General features: G+C 40.2%; 4 protein-coding genes across 4 annotated transcripts; 1 reads left to right on the top strand and 3 right to left on the bottom strand.

Annotated features, from left to right (window-relative positions):
• Nucleotides 1-2,848: 2,848 nt before the first annotated feature.
• GCK72_013267 (uncharacterized protein) lies at nucleotides 2,849-4,112 on the top strand (the record flags this gene model as incomplete). Its single annotated transcript, XM_003101189.2, has 3 exons — nucleotides 2,849-2,865; nucleotides 2,916-3,848; nucleotides 3,899-4,112. The coding sequence occupies 3 exons, from the start codon at nucleotides 2,849-2,851 to the stop codon at nucleotides 4,110-4,112; spliced, it is 1,164 nt and encodes a 387-aa protein (XP_003101237.2).
• Nucleotides 4,113-4,760: 648 nt separating this feature from the next.
• Nucleotides 4,761-9,283, bottom strand: GCK72_013268 (uncharacterized protein; the record flags this gene model as incomplete). The annotated part of the gene is made up of 8 exons (XM_053729762.1): nucleotides 4,761-5,066; nucleotides 5,177-5,389; nucleotides 6,302-6,421; nucleotides 6,468-6,620; nucleotides 6,666-6,790; nucleotides 7,629-7,930; nucleotides 8,668-8,939; nucleotides 8,987-9,283. The coding sequence occupies 8 exons, from the start codon at nucleotides 9,281-9,283 to the stop codon at nucleotides 4,761-4,763; spliced, it is 1,788 nt and encodes a 595-aa protein (XP_053584534.1).
• Nucleotides 9,284-10,549: 1,266 nt separating this feature from the next.
• GCK72_013269 (uncharacterized protein) lies at nucleotides 10,550-12,127 on the bottom strand (the record flags this gene model as incomplete). The annotated part of the gene is made up of 4 exons (XM_053729763.1): nucleotides 10,550-10,849; nucleotides 11,226-11,607; nucleotides 11,707-11,878; nucleotides 11,959-12,127. 4 exons carry the CDS (start codon nucleotides 12,125-12,127, stop codon nucleotides 10,550-10,552), a joined length of 1,023 nt encoding a protein of 340 aa, XP_053584535.1.
• Nucleotides 12,128-14,496: 2,369 nt separating this feature from the next.
• GCK72_013270 (uncharacterized protein) lies at nucleotides 14,497-17,174 on the bottom strand (the record flags this gene model as incomplete). The annotated part of the gene is made up of 4 exons (XM_053729764.1): nucleotides 14,497-14,886; nucleotides 15,290-15,351; nucleotides 16,761-16,944; nucleotides 16,992-17,174. The coding sequence occupies 4 exons, from the start codon at nucleotides 17,172-17,174 to the stop codon at nucleotides 14,497-14,499; spliced, it is 819 nt and encodes a 272-aa protein (XP_053584536.1).
• Between the last annotated feature and the right edge of the window lie 2,520 nt (nucleotides 17,175-19,694).

Here is a 19,694-nt window from a genome sequence, read left to right on the forward strand (position 1 = left end):
ATAAAAAAGAACGGAAAATAGTTTTAAGTTAGCTAAGCATTAGATAAGTTCCACTTGAAGCAGGATATTTGTAAATTAGCCGTTTTTTATTTTTTTAAATGATATTACCAGTCGTCAAAGAAATCCCAAACTACTGACCACTTCAAGTTCAACAAGGAAAACAGTAAAATACAGTTTCAAAAGTTGCATTTAGACAGAGAACCACTGATGGACAACTTTTCTGAACATGGTGTTGAGTACTCAAATTCTCGAAGATTGAAAACTTTCGCATTGATACAAAAGGAACAAACATCTGATAAGTTTCACATGAAACAGGAGATTGTCATGAATACATTTTTTACAGTTGACCGCTTTTTATTTTTTGTTATGATGATTTTACCGGTCGTCAAAGCAATTCCGAACTACTGAGCACTTCAAGTACTGTAAGTAAACAGTAAAATACAGTTTCAAAAGTTGCATTTTCATAGAGAACCACTGATAAACTACTATTCCGAACAAATTCTCAATTTTTGGGTACCATACAGTTCGTTTTCCGATCCGTAGTACGGATTCCGCACCTATTATTTAAGAGAGGAATCGAGTAAATGTATGACTAATTGTAAGTTCAAGTTTTCGAACGCAACATTTCGGAATCGAAGAACAGTTATATACGATAGCATCAAGTTGGAACAGTCAACTGGAAAAAAAACCCCGATTCACAAAATTCTCAAAATCCGGACATGCAAAAATTTCCTAATCCTGCTCCTGGAGTACAATCTCATTGTTCTGATAGTTTGTGACGTAGTCTGGTTTTGAGTTAATAAGGTTCGCACTCGAAGGCGTTCTGGGATCTCTATCAGATGTGTACGATGGCACCAAATCATTCTGATACTAATTCGAACGAGTTCGGTAAAAAATAATAACGTGTTTGGGAAATTTGAAGTTGAAGCAGAACATCCTATACTCCGTCATGGATGTTAGGTTCGGTTCCCGACTCTTCTCTTCCAAAACAGTCCGTCATGACGAATATTTCCTGGTTCACAAAAATGACAAATTGCGAAAAAATTCGATTCTTTCATTCTCACCGCACCTTGAACTCATTGGTTCGTACCTTTCTGTCTTTACATTTTTCATTTCCGTCATCCTCATCAAGAACATTTTTTGTACATTATAAACGTACATAGACTATTTATTGGATGAGAACACAAAAAATGTGGTGCCTAAAAAGGAAATAAGATGATCTCGTTGGTTGGTTTGATAGGAACACAAAAATGAGTAATCAGATGGATTAGAAAAAAGGGAGAATAAGAAAATAACTGGGGGTTGGGTATTGAATGAGATGCCGGGGGGGTTAGGGGACAAATAAAGGAATCCGTGAAGAAATAAAGTGGTGATTTTGTATAGAATGTGCTATAAAGTAGCTAGGGAAGGGTTTTCAAAACATATTTTCTTCCGAGAGTAGACAGAAAAATAGGGAGATGATTGCAGAAAATAGAGGTGATGTGATTTTTTGGAAATGGAGAATACATATGCAAATGAACAATAAGAGATCATTGAACGGATTGGAATGGTTTTTAAGCAACAGGAAACTTAGAGAGGTTTCAATTCAGAAAATCTAGAGACGAAGAAACAGCAGAAATATTCCCAAGAAAATTCAAAAACTGACGACTGATGTAGATTTTATTCAGCAGAACGAGGAGTTCTAGTACCTGTAATAAAATTGCTGGATAAGAAGTTCCATTACTTGAATCAAACTAAATAGGATCACCGAAGTACTCAATATCTCTTGGAACAGTTTTTGAATATGCATTGAAGCTGTACCAACCATTTTTTGCTACCGTAAGCAACCGTAAAATTGATTTTTAAGGATGTCTCACAGAATCTAATGAAATAAAGAGTTACCAAAATGTTTTTATGGCAATTTCCAAAATAATATTTATGTTTCATACAAGTAACTGTTTCTGATTTTTTTCGGGTTTAAGGGTTTTTCGGGGGTATTTAGGCGGCCGAAAAACTTTTGTTCGGACCTTGTCCATTAGACCTGCAATTCTCTCAAAATTTTCGTTTTATGAGAGTGGATCAAAACCGTCCTTGTAGTTTTTGAGACTGGGAAACACCGCGAAAAACCTTGAGAACAATGCAAATGCGCCCCTCCGCACACATGGGTAACGCATTTCGACAGTGTCCGGTCTTTTCTATTACTATTCTCTCCTTGCACAAGCGTGAAAACTGGTAGGGGCCTGTCACTTTATTATTTGTTATTTCTCCATTAAATATCTGTACGGATTTCTCTCAGCATCATGAAGGTGATGGAGGGTTCAAGTGATCAATTCGATGTAAGTATTTGAAAATTTCTCATACTGTCGAAAAAATAAAGTTTCGACAAGGATTTTCAAAAAAAAATCGCGTGCTGAAACGCGCAAGCGCATAAAGTTCTGGGCGGAGCTTAAACTGCAAGTGGCGCGGTTCTTAATTTGGAAAAAACAACTGGAATTAGAACCGCGCCGCTTATTTAAGCTTGCAGTTTAAGCTCCGCCCAGAACTTTATGCGCTTGCGCGTTTCAGCGCGCGAATTTTTTTTGAAAATCCTTGTCGAAACTTTATTTTTTCGACAGTATATCCCTTTGAGATTTATTTAAAAGCAAAAGGTCGGCACGGAGGTTCAGTACTGAAAAAATCCATTTTTTTTCGAAAATTTTCCGATTTTTATAGAAAAAAAACTTCTTAAGACTGATTTTTGAAGGTTATTGCAAAAAATTCTAGTGAAAAAATAAAAAATTCGAATCCGGGCCGACCCGAAATTTGGCAAGTATGGTTTTTTCAGGATAAGAATCCAGAAACTAAATTTATTACTTGCATTTTGAGATCAATGGAAGCAAACAAAAGGTATGTATGCATAACATACTGTAAAGTTGTCATCTCTTCATTATTTTTAGATTTGCTCTCGTATCACGTGTAAAAAGTCTGAGAATTCTTCATCAACGCATTCCGCTTCACATCGAGACTTTGAAGTTCTTCAGAAATGGTTTTCAACTAAATAATATTGAACACTCGTTTGTTGTCAAAGTCCGTGCTTCTAAAAACAAAGAGTTGACTCCTTTTCAAAAATCCATCAATGATAGACATGGGGTACCATTCGATTTGGATCGATACGGCAACGAGGAACCGCGTACTCATCAGTTTCCTGGAGACATTAAATTTGGAGAAAAAACTACCTTCGAGCCGGAAGTACCCCCTAAAGAAGCTAGGAAATGTTTCCCTTATACCTGCATAGTCTTCAAAGTGAATGAGAAGAAATGGATAAAGCCCATGACTCGTAAGATCCCACTCCGACAAGCTCTTCGAGAGCGGCTTCACTGTGTACTCAACAAGGGAACAGTTTATGTGAAAGATCTGTGGTTCGATATGGGTCAAGAGATGTTGAGAATCCCGGAAAGACTCAAGTTCAAAACTAAGCGACTGCACGTCAAGGAACTTTCTCAAGCAGTTTGTAACGCGTTCTCTATGGTTCTGCGTCCATCTTCTTTCCCTCTCAAAGAGTTTGAATTTCAAACAAACTTTTCTGAAGACGAAGTGTTTGCTAACAATGACATAGTCCATGTCACAAAGTCTTTAACTATCAAATTGCCTTCCGGATACGAGGCTGTATCAGTTTTGAGACTTGTGAAAAGTCTTGAAATTAAAAGGCTTCATTTGGCAAGTGTGATGGTTCTGGAGGATGTCTTACTACCATTGATTCGGGATTGGATTGAAACTCCCCGGAATATTGGCTGCACTATAACAATGGTATCGAGAATTCGAACGTGCTACCGAGTTGTAAGCCTTGCCAACAAAGAACTCAAAGAAAAGCAGATTACGACTCGTGAATGGTAAACTATCAAATCAGAGATTACATTTCTTAAGTGAGTTCTATTTTCAGGAACAATAATCATCACAACTGTTTGTCGATCAAAAAGAACAACTGTGAATTCAACATCTTCAGAGTTCCCATTTCAAATGATATGAAAGAGTTACCGTATGATGACGAGAGTATCAACGGATCCTCACTGTGTCTGGTGAAAATGGTAATGGAAGCAGAAGGCACGGCAGAAAAAACTATGTCAAGCACAACGGATGGAACTAGTAGTGTTTGATTTTTCTTGATTATCAATAATTGTTATTTAACTGCTTTTTAATTGTTATGTTCTATTTGTATTGTTGTACTAATTTTGAAAAAAAAGACTGGTGTAACCAGAATCATTCATCGATTTTCTAACATTTCATGTTATTCATAACTGTATTTTGCATTCATTCAGTATTATCATTTTTAAATTTCCATAATTATTTAATTGGAAATTCTTGTTTTCATGAAGTGTTTTGATAATTACATGAACTGGATGAATAAAACTTCAAACTGGAAGAAAACTCTAAAAAAGGCAAGTGCTGATAATTGCGAGCATTTCGTTGAATAGGAGAAGAATGTTACTCATAACAAGAAAATCATTTTGAAATGAAGAAGAAAAATTTACATTTTCAGTAAATCCTTTTAGTTTATCCGTCTACCTTCTTATCAGTGGTTCCTTCTTATCAGTGGTTCGACCTAAAATTATCTGTTTCACCAAGGTATTACAGTTTTTGTGAACCTTTTGAAGCAATAAGATTCACGCCGAAATTTTTTGTGTTTAACAAAAGAATTCGATATTTTATCATTTTGAAAGTAACTTACGATCGATCTCTATCCCACTAGTGAATGTGTCATCACAAGCCAAACATTTATTACAAGAAACCGTAAAAACAAGATATCAATTTATTTCCTGTCTCGGGGACGTTGACCCGTTTGAAATAGACCGTCGATAGGCTACTGATTGAGGTTGAGCCTTTGCTGAAAGCACTAGTTCACTTTTTTTATCTCTACTCTTTCTTCTTTTCGAATCTGGTTCAGGTGGAGCATTCCATTCAGCATTCAATTGAGAGAAGTAGATAGTCGAGTGTTCTGTGTCATCCACTAAGCAGTTTCTTCCGAATGTATCCTTCACTTTCGTCGTTTTTTTTTTCTTTCGAGATGGCTCTTCGCCTATTCTATTCTTATGAATGAGACAGCAGCATATCTGGAATTTTTTAGTTTCAGAAACAACACTTGTAACTGAAAGCAAGTGTTATAGTTGATAAAGTTGAATATCTCTTGAGTTTAATTTTAATTTAAAAGTAAATATCTTACCCGATTCCCAAGTCTCTTCAACTCCTTCTGCCATAATGGATTATAAGCCAACATGAAAAATGGGACAATTGTACCATAAGACCAACAACTGAAATTGAAAGCCATGTAAACCCAATTTCGAATTGTTTGAGATTCCGTCCACTCATCCACGTGGAGCATTGAAGTGCACAAAGAAGCGAAGAAGGCAATTGAGAAACACATCACTTTGAACGGCTGAAAAGTTTAATGATTTTCCCGGAAACTTTTGAAAGAGAATTTTCCACAATATATTGGTTATGAGATACTTTCGGAACAGAACATTTTATGAACACCTACCGTAAAAACTGTAATAGAAGCGCATGCGCCTCTATTTTTCAACCCCCGTTCGCAAATGCGCCTCTATTACGGGGGCGCTTCTAATAGAGGGTTCGCCTCTATTTTTCAACCTGTTTGATGGCCTATTTTTTCAACTTTCAAGTGATCAATTTCCAACCAAAATTGGGTTTTATTATTGTTTTTTCACGAACAATGAAAAAGAATGACTGAAAACCAGAAAAAATTGAAGCGTATTAAGTGGGGCGTCACTATTAGAAAGTGCGCTACTATTATTCAAACCGCTGTTCAGGGTGCGCCTCTATTAGAGGGGCTAATAAGTCAAATTCTGAAAGCTAGATTACAGTTTTTACGGTAATTGATTTTGATCCATCGGTTGAACGTGCATTTAATGTAAACAATTATATTCCGAAACGGTATATTTTTTCGATTCCAACAATTTGAAAAGCAAGTAGGGTTATCACTAAGCTGAAACAATTTTTATATGTATTCATTGTCTAGTAAATACAGAAAAAGTAAGCTTCCATAAAACATTTGCGGGTCTGGACACCATTCGAACGATGCCGCTACAAATTGCTATTCAAAATTTCACTGACGAATACATATACTGTAGAGAAAATAGAGGTAGCAACAAGTTACCAAAAATTGAATGCGCACTAATTGGATTGAAGAAACAGAAAAAAAATTATAATAGAAAAATTTTCCGTTTTGAAACTATGACTTAACTTTTCCTACATTTTCAGAGTCTAGTTTTGGTAATAAGTATACGTTTTTCTGAATAACTATTTCCATTTCTCTCCCATTTCCACTCACCAAAGTACTATTAATATTCTCCGACAACTGTGCCCTCACACTCAATGAATAATCGGAATTCACGTTTTTCCTCAACTTCGAATACCTCTTCTTATTGTATCTTTCCATTACAAATGTTAACTGAAACAAATTGTTAAAGCCACACATTAAAATTAAATTATGTTACCCCAAAAGCAACCAAGTTGAATCCGGTGATCAAAAAAATGTGAACCTCACGATAAGACCCAAAAATGAAAAATTGAGCAGAAGTGAAGGCGATGATGTAAAGAATTGTACTTAGCAGATATGAGATCCATCGTCTTTTATTCGTTTCGTAGTCCTACAAAATAGGTATTTGATATAAGTGTTTTCTGGATGAGCTTACCTGCATGTATACAGTGGCAAAACATCGTTCGATAACTGGAAACGGAGCGAAGTAAAAAGCAACAAAGAGTAGAGAATTGCGGAGCCATACAGCAAAGAGAAATGACTGGTCATTTATCAGTTCGGCTGGAAATAAATGTCTTTTTATTGGAGAAAGTGAAGAATATCACTAACTTCAGTAATCATCTTATTACAAATTACTGAAACAGTTATGTAATCTTCAAAATCATTCATGGGAACCGTTGTGATATTTTTGCAAATTCTTGGACGAATTCCTTCTATTGTACACAAACAGGAAGACAGTCAGCTCAGATGACGACTAAATTACCCAAAAAAATAATACCACCACAAAAAATGCTGAGAATTCCTAGTGTGGACAATTTCTTCTTTCATAATAAGTTTGTTCATAATACTGATACATACAATTGTATCTTGCTTAACGATCTTATAAAACAAGTTATACAGTTTCAGTACCGAAAGGAAAAATTCGAATAATAATTCCTATCACTTTAAGCAAGTTTTACGTAAACAATTGCTCATTCTACATAGTTACAAACATATGCAAAATATGTAACAGAGATATATTGACATTCAAGAAAACCGGCAAAGTGAACAAATTACTTCACAAATTACATTTAGTTTTTTTTGAACGAAGTTTAATTTTCGAGTAGTTTGTGAAAAGTTCAGAATCGAATTTCTCATAAGTTATGTTTTTCTATCAATCCTAACAGAAAGAATCAAATATGAGACAATACAGTGCTTCCACAAAATCCTAGCTGACAATACTATTTTTATAAGCTGACAAGTTCCGGTATGAGCATTTCGGATCTCAGAGGAAATCGAGATGATAAATGAAAACTAATCATATCAATCAGTATAAGTCTGTTTCAAAACAGTCGTATGTAGAAGAATTTCAAGTCGATTTACTCCTCCTGCTCCACAAAGAAATTCACTTCCAACTAACCTGTATTCGGGATGGTCAATTGTTTATAAATCATATACATTCTCGCAAGAAGTGAAGGAAAGTATTGATTAGGCAACTGCTCGACAATCATTGCCAAATTCCTGTGATACTGATTAGTGTATCTCAAAAGATACCATAGAAGCATAGTCTCTCCGAATCCAATCGAAATGAGAACCCATTCCAAAATCAATGCAGCTCGGAATATAGTATCAGTTTGTTCGATGGCAGCCGTCGTCATATTCATGACTGTCAACTTGTACATACTAGTTGGAGACAGCATTGTTTTTGATATGAAGTGGGTTCTGAAAAACAGAATTTACGTAGATATCCCAGAGGATTGGTACGATTTTGAGAATAATAAAGAAAGAAGAAGAGATGAGAGGAGTGCAGTCTGGTGAGTGAAATGCGGTGGGTACGAACAGAATGAGTTTTGGTGGAAGGATTGTATTGGAGACGTGAAAAATGAGAGCGAAGGAATGAAGATACAATATCTATGCAATGTGTATACATCAGGAATAGAAAAAGTATGAAGGATCGAAAATCAAAAGAAGAAGGATGAAACATGAGTAGAACTTCTAGTATCTCTATAATTCGAGACTAGAAATCGACAACTTTATATATAATTTGTAAATGTCTACTGTTAGTTAAATGACGGATGAATAATTTCACAAGTAATTTTTCTGTTGCAGAATCCTCTTATAGGTCAGGGGAAGGTGTGATAGTAGTTAACCGTTTTGATTTTGCAGCTACGACAACATGAAAATAGGAAAATAGGAAAAAAATTAAAGAATCTATAAAATAGCTCATCAACGAAAACTAAAATAGTATCAGACAGCATTTTCAACAAATTAACTTGTGGAACCGAAAGATTTGCTTTTATGAGCTCGGTCTTGTACTCATCGATTTTTCAATATGCTCACTGTGACGAGGAGGTTAGGCCGGCCGGGTTAGAGTCCGGTAACCGCCTCAATCCCTAAGCTGATGCACCAGTTGTATGTTTGGGTATGCTAGAGAGAGAGAACACGTTGTACCAGTTAACATCTTTATTAGAGCTTTGACAGTGAATGATTGGAGTTGGCGATCGGCTTGGCTGGTAGTTGGCTTGTCCGAGAGCCTTCCCTTCTCACCCATAGCCAAAGAATGCTCACTCCTTATACGGCAAGGAAGAGCTACTCTAAGGTAGGGAGCGAAGTGCTCGTGCTGGTAGTTGTTGGTGTCGTTGACAAGATGTTGAGTGTCCGGACGACGAGTTGGTGGTTTGGGAGACGACGAAAGGAGTCGACCATCCGTTGAGTGTCCTTTTAGGGATGACTGAAGAGCGAGCGCTCTCCGTTTGTGTGCGGTGGTTTTCGCGCCACTTTTGGGAATGTTCCAGAAGGTGGCGGCGAGAGAGTGTGCGTGCCGCGGAGGAGTTGGGTCCGACGGAGCGCTCTTGCTTCCTTGGCGGTAATTTGAATATGGGTTTCCCGCACTCTTGAGAGATCATACAAGATTGTAGGTCTGCTTGTGGATTTGGTGGAGAGATTTGGCTGTGAAGTCATGTGTGCTCTTCTAAGGTTGTGACCATCCGTAGGATGGTCGCGACACTCCGGGGGCGGAGGGAACCGAACATTTTCTTGATGGAAAATGGATTGGTTGTCGGCGTATTCCCACATGACTGAATGCCCAAATCTCGATCCTTGATTGCAGCTTGTAGTTGATCTTGATGTTTGAGTGCTGGTACTAGACGTATCCATTCCTTGATTTGGTGTCCTGGATCTTTCTTTGGATGATACTGCTGGTACATCTTCCTTGATGTTTTAGGTGGAAGGATGTACTGCAGTAGGAGTTCTTTCCTTGTGTTGTTGGAGTTGAAGGTTTGTTGGACTGATCTTGATGTGACATGAAGACTTGAAGTTGACTTGACATGTCTTGATTGTTGTCCAACATTCCCTTTTTCCTTGACTTTTGTTGTCGTCTTTCCTTGAAGATGATTGTTGATTCTTGCTGGTACTTCTTAGCGATGTTGTTGCTCGAAGCACCTGATGATGGTTGAATCCGTGCACATCTTCTTGGAATAGTGTGCCAATGCTGGTGTTTTCCGGTTGACGGCGGATGTAGGTGGGTGAAGGTGATGTTTGGCATCCAATCCTTCGTTTGGTTTCAGCTGACGAAGTTCTCGCAAAGGCTACACAACCTTTCGGAGGTTGGAGCTCCTAAGCGGTGAATTTCGTGGCTGATCGTGTTGTTTTTGCAGCATTGTCCTTCCTAGAATCGATTGATCCTGTTTGAGACCAGTTGCTGCTACTGTTGTTGAGCGCAATGAGCTTGTAGATGGGGTCTGAGCTCCTTAAGTTGTGCTCTGCTTGGCTGACGTCCTTGAGGTCGAGCTGGGGAACTAATGTTCCTGGCTTGCTTTGACAGAATTCTTCCGACGATGTTGTTGTCAGCTGGTAGACTTGAAGAAGTTTGTTCCGACGGTGGTGCTGTCGGCTGGTAGACATGAAGAAGTAGACTTGAGAATTACTTAAGAAGAGTTGACTTTTGTCAGAGCTTTTCAGATCTTTCGCCTACTGGCTTAGACCTGAACCTAACTGAAGCTTTATCGCTTACAGTCTGGACATAAGACTCTAAGTAAATGGGCAGCTAGCTGATAGAATTGCTAGTAGGATTTTGCACCATCTACTCAGAATCCGTATCTCTTTTGGACCCGATACTGACTAGCAGCTGGGCTTGCGCCTCTTTTCGGTAGCTCTGAATCTTTTATACCTTTCAATATCTTAAAATCTTAAAATTCAAAACCCTAAGTTATCAATTATAGACTTGATGTCGTTGATGATGACTTGAATCCTAAATTCCTCGACTTCTTGACGTATTGAGCTGGTATAAATCTTCTTGTCGTTGAGTGACTTCTTGTTGTCGTTGTCTGACTTCTGAAGTTGTCACTTCCGGCTTGACTTTTCTTGATGTCCAGCTGTCTCATGTCCTAAGCAGTGTGACTTGTGAAGACTTGTCTCACTCGGCTTGACTCCCTTTGATGTCCAACTGCCTCTTGTCCTCAGCAGGTTGACTGACTTCTTGATCTTCGGCTCGGCCTCTTCTTCCAGTTTCTTATTCCTTCTTCTTCTCGTGTGGAATTGATTGATTCCTAATAGAAGTGCGTAAAGAAGACGTAGAACTTCTGCTGGTAGAGAGGTGACGTTGAACCATGACGATGGATTGAATCCTTTTGTCGAGATCTTCTGAAGCCATTCGATTGTCCTTGCAGGGATCCGAATGTCTTGCCGAATTTTGTCAAATTATGTTAGTTGATCCAGAAGACGTTGAGTGCCTTCTTGATGACATCTTGTTGACTTTTTCTTCGTCAGCTGGTGGAGTGGTGACTTGAGAATCTCTGTCTTGTCCTTTTTTGAACCTGCTGGTAGAATTCTGGCTTGTGGTTCCAGGAAATTCAACTTGAAGAATCGAAAATGACTTGAAGAAACAGTGATGTCCTCCGAAACTTCACGACGCAGCTATTCACTCGGCTTGTCCACTTCTCGTCCATCTTCCTCCGATTCGTGATGCTGATGTTGCTTGTTCACTTGCTCGATCGCTTGAAGATTAAGTTGATCGGACCTTCTCTTTTTGCTTGAGCTGGTATCGGCAGATGAGTGGACTTCTGTTGAAGTTGAGTGACGATTTGACGATTTCTAGACAGCTTGGCTTGTAGACGTCGTCGCTGAGTTTCTCCTGGAGTTGCTGGTAGACTTCTTGATGACGTGAGTTGGCAAGATCTTCCTGACGCAACGACCATTGAAGGCGAACCATTGGATTTTCTTCGGTGAAGCGACGTTGAGCATCTTCTTGTAAAAATCTGCGGCAAATTTGGCAACTTTCGACGCCGATTCTTCTCTTATTCATGTTGATGAACAAGATCGACGTCTTCGGCTGGTAGAAGTATCGTCCCGCTGTTTTCAGAAGTTGTTGACAGTTGCAGATGACGTTGTTGAGGCGAAATCTTGATACGTTACTGTGGATGGTAGACTATGGTCTTTCCGCTGTGACTTCAACATTTCGTTGTGCGACGTCTTCTGCAGCTGGTGCATTGTTGTCCTACTTCTTTTGAACTTCTGAGCCTGTTGCTTCTTGAAGATGTTGGTCTTGATGCCTCTTGTATTCTGTTGTGGCTGCTTCTGAAGTACGAAGTTGTCCCTCTTGACTTCTGGAGTTGTTGAGCGAACGACTTCCTTGTTGTCTTCCAGTGTAGCTGTCCGATGAAGAATATTCAGCTATTGATTCGATTGAAGAATCCTGACGTCATCAGGTGTCGACTTCCTTGATGACTTGATGGCCGTTTTCTTCGAATCACTGTAGCTGGTGTTCAGATCATCTGGAGCGAAGCTACAAACAATCGTTGAACTCTTACGGAGAGCTTTCACGGATTGTGAGCATTCGCCAGTAGATGAACTGAAATTGACTGCTTGGCTTGTATTCTGAAGATGAAATCCTCGTTGTTGCAGCAATTGGTTTGTTGACATCTACTGGGTGCAATGTCCCATATGATCGTGAAGACTATTGAGAAGCAGCTGGTAGTTCCGAACGACGAACGATGTTCTTGTAGTTGTCGATAACTTCTTTATTTTCTTCTTCTCGCTTATCCACTGTTTTTGTCTCATCGATTATCTTCTTTTAGCGCATTTGAAGCATCTTTGAGCACAAATTTGAGAGCGGATAGAAGAAATAAGTGATTTTATCGATCGATTTGTCGATTGAAAGCACCGAAGACAGTTTGGCTTGTATCCAGGTGATGAGCGGCGATGCGTCGATGATGTGTTGTCCCAAATGATTGTGACGACGATTGAGCAGTAGCTGGTACTCCCGAATGACGAGATTGTTATTCTTGACGTCGATAACTTCTTTTCTTCTTCTGCTCGCTTGCTCCGATGTTTTCGTCTCTCCGATTAACTTCTTTTAGCATATTTGAAGCATCTTTGAGCACGAAGTGTAAGCTGGTAGAAGAAATTCGCGAATTTATCAATCGATTCGTCAACATGAAGCATCGATGACAGTTTTCTGCTTGCCCCATCTTGTTTTTGAGCAGTTGTAGCTGATTGCATTAGCTCAGGAGGTCGATTGAGTTGATTGTCGTTGACATTGAAGTCGCTGGTGGAACGAAGACTTGTTGCATGTCTTCTTGGTCCTCCAATACGATTTTCCGATCACAATCTTGCTCCATTTTCAATAGAATCCATTCTATTGCTTCTTTCCCAGCTTCTCGTCGATGATTGAAGTTGTCGCCGACGATTGCTGGTATTGTAGTTTTGTTGCCGAAGCAACTAGTTGGTGCAGACGCCGCGAAGTCTTCTGATGATGTCCTTTAGCTTTGGGTTTGCTAAATTTCTTCTGACTTCTTGGCTTCTGACTTCTTGTGTCGTTGGATTGATACAACGTGGAGATGTTGCACAAAGTGGCTGGTGTTTTCAGGCGAGAAATCAAAGATGTCCTTGACGTTGCTCTTCTGACGACCAAATTGCATCGATTTCCGAGATTACTTGGATGCTGGAGATCTTTGCGATGATGAAACAATTGTGCTGGTAGAATGAAGATTGTTAATGGAAGATTCTTCTTTTCATACATTCTTCATCGAATCGTTCCATCTCCTTTGGCTTTGTTGTTGTGGCATCTCCTTGTGTTACTTTGTGATGGTTTCCAACGACTTTCCATGCTAGAATCCGCGTATCTTCCGTTTCGAAGCACGCACTGGTGTCGAAACAATTATCGACACGATTTTCCGCATGTCCGATAGAAATTTCCTATCGCTTTGAGCCAGCTGATTGTCCTTGTATGTAGGCGTTTGGCTGGTATTGTGGAAGTGTTGCCGAGGCAGCGAGTTGACGCCGTCTGCCACGAAATCCTTGTCGATTTTCATCCTTTTAGAGCGATGAATGACATATTTGTAGACTTCTTGGCCAATCGGCAGTTGTAATGTCGAAGAAGAGCTGGTATTGCAAGCGAAGTGTGCTCCCCGAAGCTTTTGATTTCCGATTACTCCAAATCGATGACGACTTGAATGTCAGCTTGTATTGACTCCCAGCTTCAATCGATAACGATGAACAACGAATGAAGCTGGTACTTGATGACATCGCTTCTGTTGAAATCGATAAGTCGAATTCAATCATCGAAGTATGGAGAGCGGGCTTCTTGAATCGAGTGATGACTTCGCAAGAATAGTTATCGCTTCTTCTGTTGATGTGGCGACATTCCACTTGATGTCCCTTGTTGTTGTCCCGACGGAATTAAATCGATAAAAATCGCTTCGGCTGGTAGTTGCTTGCAACCTAATCGATTTGTTATGGATTCCGATGACGTTGGTGTTTTTTGGGACGAGTTGGTGACTTCTTCTTGGCCTGTGAATGCTAGCTGGTAGATGTCCTGCTTCTTTGACGACGTTTTCGTAAGGAATTGTTGATAGACGTAGTCCATTTCTGCTGGTACATCATCCGGCTTGCTTCCTGTTGTTGTTTCACTTCCTATGGTGTTGTCGTCGTTCTTCCTTTGTCTTCCTTCCATCCAGAAGATGTTTGAATGTTATCCTTGCTTCTGGTGTCACAATGAAAGCTTTGAAGACGTCGGCGATGATACGAAGAGGTGTTTGAACATCCGGAAAGTGAGAGTGCCAAGAATGAAGTTAGTTTTGAGAAGAGAGCTGGTAATTGCTAGAATCAGAGCTACAATCAGCATTGTAAGAAATATCCGACACGGGAACACTTCTCACTAGCTGATGAGCATCCGCTTTTCGCAAAAAATTTGCTCTTTCTTTTCGAGTGTTGCCGGCTTGTTGTAGTTGACTTGTTGATCAGCGCGGCTACTGGTGTCGAAGTCCCTTTCGAGCTGTCCTGAGATGGCGTCACTCGAGCTGGTACTTCTTGAAGTTGTTGATTCTTCCGATGGGAGTTGCGGTTAACTGTGTCCATCTTCGGAATCTTTTGTATTCCTCCATCGCTCCTTTGTTTTCTTCCTTCCTTCGTAGAAACTTCTGGAGTCGTGTGAAGCAGCAAGGATCCACGTGAGTACTGGAGCTACCACTGGTACGATGTTGACGTCGACGAAGTTTCTTCTTTTCTGCCGGAGCTGGTGGTGTGAAAGAGACGAAGAGAGCAGGCGAACGTGGAGGAGATGGTTTCCTATCCGTTTTAAGTCCGGACAGGAAGACTCTAATGCGATGTGTGTCTGTTGCTATGTGTGGCCTAATTGTTTTGTTTTGTTGTCTGTTGTAATGTGGTTTGCTGTATTTTGTCTGTAAGGTTTGCTTATTTTTATACTGGTCTTAAGCAGACCCTTTTTTACTGGTCGTTGGGCGGACCCTTTTTTTACTGGTCGTAAGCGGACCCTTTTTTTACTGGTCGTAAGCGGACCCTTTTTTTTTACTGGTCGTAAGCGGACCCTTTTTTTACTGGTCGTATGCGGACCCTTTATGATGGTCGTTTGCGGACCCTGGCCTAGATCGGCCTTTTATAATGGTCGTTTGCGGACCCTGGTCTTGAGCGACCCTTTATAATGGTCGTATGCGGACCTGAGAGACTGGAAGCTGGTACCATACCAGAGGTGAAAGGATCTGAAATTGATTACCCTTCCCATGAATGGATGAATGGATGCCCCAGTTAGAATTAGACTAGTTAGGGCCTGATAGTAACAAGTACCCGAGGCCTCGGTCCCAATACTCCGAGTCCACAGCTTGCGAATAGCTGGCACGTCAGAAGTACTGGAAGCCCAGGGACGGGAGAAGATACTTGAGGTAAATAATTAATGGAAACTACAGCGCGTTTTATTTTAGATACCCCGGGCTGGTAAGTACCCCTACCTATATACTAAGAAAGGCTAAACTAGAATTTTTGTGCTTTACCGCCACTAATTATTGATTTTCTTAGGTTGTCGAGTTGCTACCGATGGGTATACAGACATGAACATTTAAAGATCACAATAAATTAGGTAGTTCGCGAGTACATTACTCGTACTAGTCGCAAGAACACAAGCGCACAACACTCGTCTTTCATTGCAAGTAAACTAGAAGCTTACATGTCAACGAGTAACAAGTGAGTGAGCTTTGTGACTTTACAACATGCAAACTAGACAGTAAAGACACAGAAACCGCGAGAATGGGAAGACAGAATAAGAATGAGGGAAGAGCGCAAAGATTTTACGTATTGTTGGTGGTTTCAGTGGTATTTTTACGCGTTTTAGTCTAAACTCAACCCAAATATTTTCCTAAACTGCTGCCCGTCTCGACGGTAGACGACTAGCACTTACTAGTTTGGCTAGTAGCTGTCTTGTGCGTTACCACGTCGCTCCTGTCTAGGGAACCCGCGATAAGACAGCAGTATGACCCGACTTTCACGGTTCCGCGCCACTTGCGGAGTATTAGAATGAAAACCACTTATTGACACCATTTTAATAGACTACACAGACATAAACTTACTTTCCAAGGCGCCTTTTGCTCATTTCGCAACAATCGGAGCACGAGCAGCCATACGGCGGCGCTCAGTTACTCTGACTGTGCTGTTAGAACGTCCGAAGGCCTTTTGTGTATGAGAGAAGCTGGTATTGTCCGTATTGTCCGTGTTGTTGCGTGAGAAGTCGCTTCACATCCGGTGATTGCTGGCAGCTTTCCGAGAAGGTGTGCACATCGCAGAAAATCGATAATTGTCCGCGATCCTTCCTTTCCGACTGTTTTGCTGGTATCCGGCTGCTTGACGACATCGATCGCTCGAATGATGCAATAAATGGGGTGATTTCTTCGTGTTGACACTTTCTTTTTGAGGGAAAGTGTTGAAATCCGTCGTCGTTTTGGCTGGTCCTCCTTCGCTTCTTGTCGCTCGTTTCCGGAGGTGTCTCTCTTTTCGCACACCAAACACACAACAGCTTATTCCAGAAAAAATTTTTTTCTGGTTCCCGGTCGATGTACCATGTGACGAGGAGGTAGGGCCGGCCGGGTTAGAGTCCGGTAACCGCCTCAATCCCTAAGCTGATGCACCAGTTGTATGTTTGGGTATGCTAGAGAGAGAGAACACGTTGTACCAGTTAACATCTTTATTAGAGCTTTGACAGTGAATGATTGGAGTTGGCGATCGGCTTGGCTGGTAGTTGGCTTGTCCGAGAGCCTTCCCTTCTCACCCATAGCCAAAGAATGCTCACTCCTTATACGGCAAGGAAGAGCTACTCTAAGGTAGGGAGCGAAGTGCTCGTGCTGGTAGTTGTTGGTGTCGTTGACAAGATGTTGAGTGTCCGGACGACGAGTTGGTGGTTTGGGAGACGACGAAAGGAGTCGACCATCCGTTGAGTGTCCTTTTAGGGATGACTGAAGAGCGAGCGCTCTCCGTTTGTGTGCGGTGGTTTTCGCGCCACTTTTGGGAATGTTCCAGAAGGTGGCGGCGAGAGAGTGTGCGTGCCGCGGAGGAGTTGGGTCCGACGGAGCGCGCTTGCTTCCTTGGCGGTAATTTGAATATGGGTTTCCCGCACTCTTGAGAGATCATACAAGATTGTAGGTCTGCTTGTGGATTTGGTGGAGAGATTTGGCTGTGAAGTCATGTGTGCTCTTCTAAGGTTGTGACCATCCGTAGGATGGTCGCGACACTCACAGTTTCAATAAGAAAACATAAGTGAGAATTTATACAGCCCACAATGATGTTTTTCAATATGTTTAGCGTAACTTAGCTAAAACAAATTAAATAGATAGAATATATAGTGTGTTTTTATTTTGAGAAAACGTGAGTTGGCTCGTAAGAATGAAGTCGATGGTACAAATTCTTCGAAGCGTGCATACATCAGAAAGAGGAGAACGAGAGGATCACGAATTAAGAGAAAAAAAATCAAATATTGATATAAACTTTGTAGTTTGTTTGTTCTTTTACGACAACATAACACCAAAACTCCAATTGATCTGAATTAAAATCTCTACGGACTTTAAGAATATATGAAACAGGCTTTTATTAGTTGTTAGTTGAATGGGACTGTTCTAATTCTTGCCATAAGTGGTCTAAACGATCTTGCTCTAGCTCACTTGTCCACTCCATCTCTGAATACCGATTATTACTCTCCAGTCACAAGTCTCTTGACGTTGTCTATTTCGACTTCCGCAAGGCATTCGATCAAGTGGACCACCAATTTCTTATTTCGAAACTTGACAGCTTCGGAATCCCTAGTAATATCATTTCCTGGCTTACTGATTTTCTGTCTGATCGAACATTCTCTGTCAAGATTGACGACTTCGTTGGCACTCCCTCTGCTTCTATCCCCTCCGGTGTCCCCCAGGGCTCCGTCTCTGGCCCTCTCCTGTTTTTAGTCTTTATTAATGATCTCCTGCTCAAACTTGCTGACATCTCATCGCTATGTATCGCAGCTTTCGCTGACGATATTAAGCTTTACTCTCATGATCCTCTAGCACTTCAAATGGGAATAGACTTGGTAGAGTCTTGGGCTTCTGATAACTCCTTACCTCTGGCCCACTCTAAGACTGCCCTTCTTCGTCTCGGACCTCGAAACTCTTCTCACCCGTACACTATTGGAGGTTCCCTCATTGATTCCGTTGATTCTGTTAGGGATTTAGGTTTATTAATAGAACCTAATCTCAAGTTCACTAGACACATTAATCGGGCTGTTGCTCTCGCCTTACTCCGTTCAAAACAACTACTGAAATCTTTCAAATCCAACTCTCCCCAATTTTATATCTTCCTATTCAAAACTTATGTACTCCCTCTAGTTGAATACTGCTCCGTCGTTTATTCGCCTCCCCCATCATCTAAACTAGCCCACAAGCTCGAAACTCCTCTCAGATTCTTTTCGCGGAAAATTCTTCAACGCTGTAACACACCTTATTGTTCCTACTCGGATCGCCTCTCCCAACTTGACCTCTTTTCTATGCGCCACCGTAGGCTCAAAGCGCAACTACTTCTCTTATACAATCTTATAATCGGCGCCTCATATTTTCCTAGTCTTGAGACCCATGTCAGGTTAAGTTCCTCCTCCCGTCGCCCAATGTCTCTTATCTGTATAAATCCTAATTGCTCTAATTTTTTCTCAACTGTAATACCTATTTGGAATGCCTTAACTATTAATGTTCCCCATTTCCTTTGCCCATCGGAATTCAACTCTCTTCTTGTAAATAATATTGCACGATTCTGATTTTTTTTCTTTCTTTATTCTCCCTCCCCCTTGCCCAACACCTATTTTATAATTCCTTATTCCCGGTTTCCTTTCTCAGGTTTAGTCTCGTGAGGGACTGTACCTGACCTCCAGTGACATTTTCTGTATATTTAAATAGTTAAAATAAATATCAAATATCAAAGTGACTGACAAAATTTTTACTGTCACATAATCGTCTTACCTATATCATGACCAGGAAGAAAATAGTTATGTGTTCGGCCAAATATGAATACGGTAAAAACGGTGAGGTTAGTTGAAAAAAAAACAATATCAGAGCTCAGAGCTATTCAAATTCGTTATTACTATCGCTACAATCAGTTGAACTAAAATATTTGAAGTTAACAGCGAATCAGTGAAACAGCAATTTTTATCAAAATTCAAATTTTTGTCGACTACTTTTGAGAAAGTGTTTCTTGATAGATTCACAGTTTCACTACTGTAACTAAAAATGAGCAACTAATAAAATTTCGATGTTTCGGTGCTTAATATAGCTTCATAATCCCTCTTATCTTATCGAGGATCACAAATTAAGAGAAAGGAAGATAATTCAAATCTTTAATGGTTAACCCACATTTGTTCTTTTACGGTACAATCACACCAAAGCTTCAACTATTTGGAATGCAAATCTTTATGATTATTGAGAGTGGATGAAACAGGCACCCTTCAGTTAAGCAAGGATTTTCTATCACTTTCCAGACGTAGAACTGAAAATAAGTTTTAGTGTCTCATAATCGTTCTATACCACAGGCAAGAGGAAAATAGTGATGTTTTTTTGCTAGTACGAATACGTTTTTTACAGACTTGTTGAAAAACAGAATATCAGAACTATTGACACCCGAATTACAATCAATTAGAAATAAAATATTTGAAATTAACAACCAATCAGTGAAACAGCAATTATTGTCG

The sequence above is a fragment of the Caenorhabditis remanei genome, chromosome IV (genome assembly GCF_010183535.1).
Source record: "Caenorhabditis remanei strain PX506 chromosome IV, whole genome shotgun sequence".
In the NCBI taxonomy this organism is placed as follows: Eukaryota; Metazoa; Nematoda; class Chromadorea; order Rhabditida; family Rhabditidae; genus Caenorhabditis; species Caenorhabditis remanei.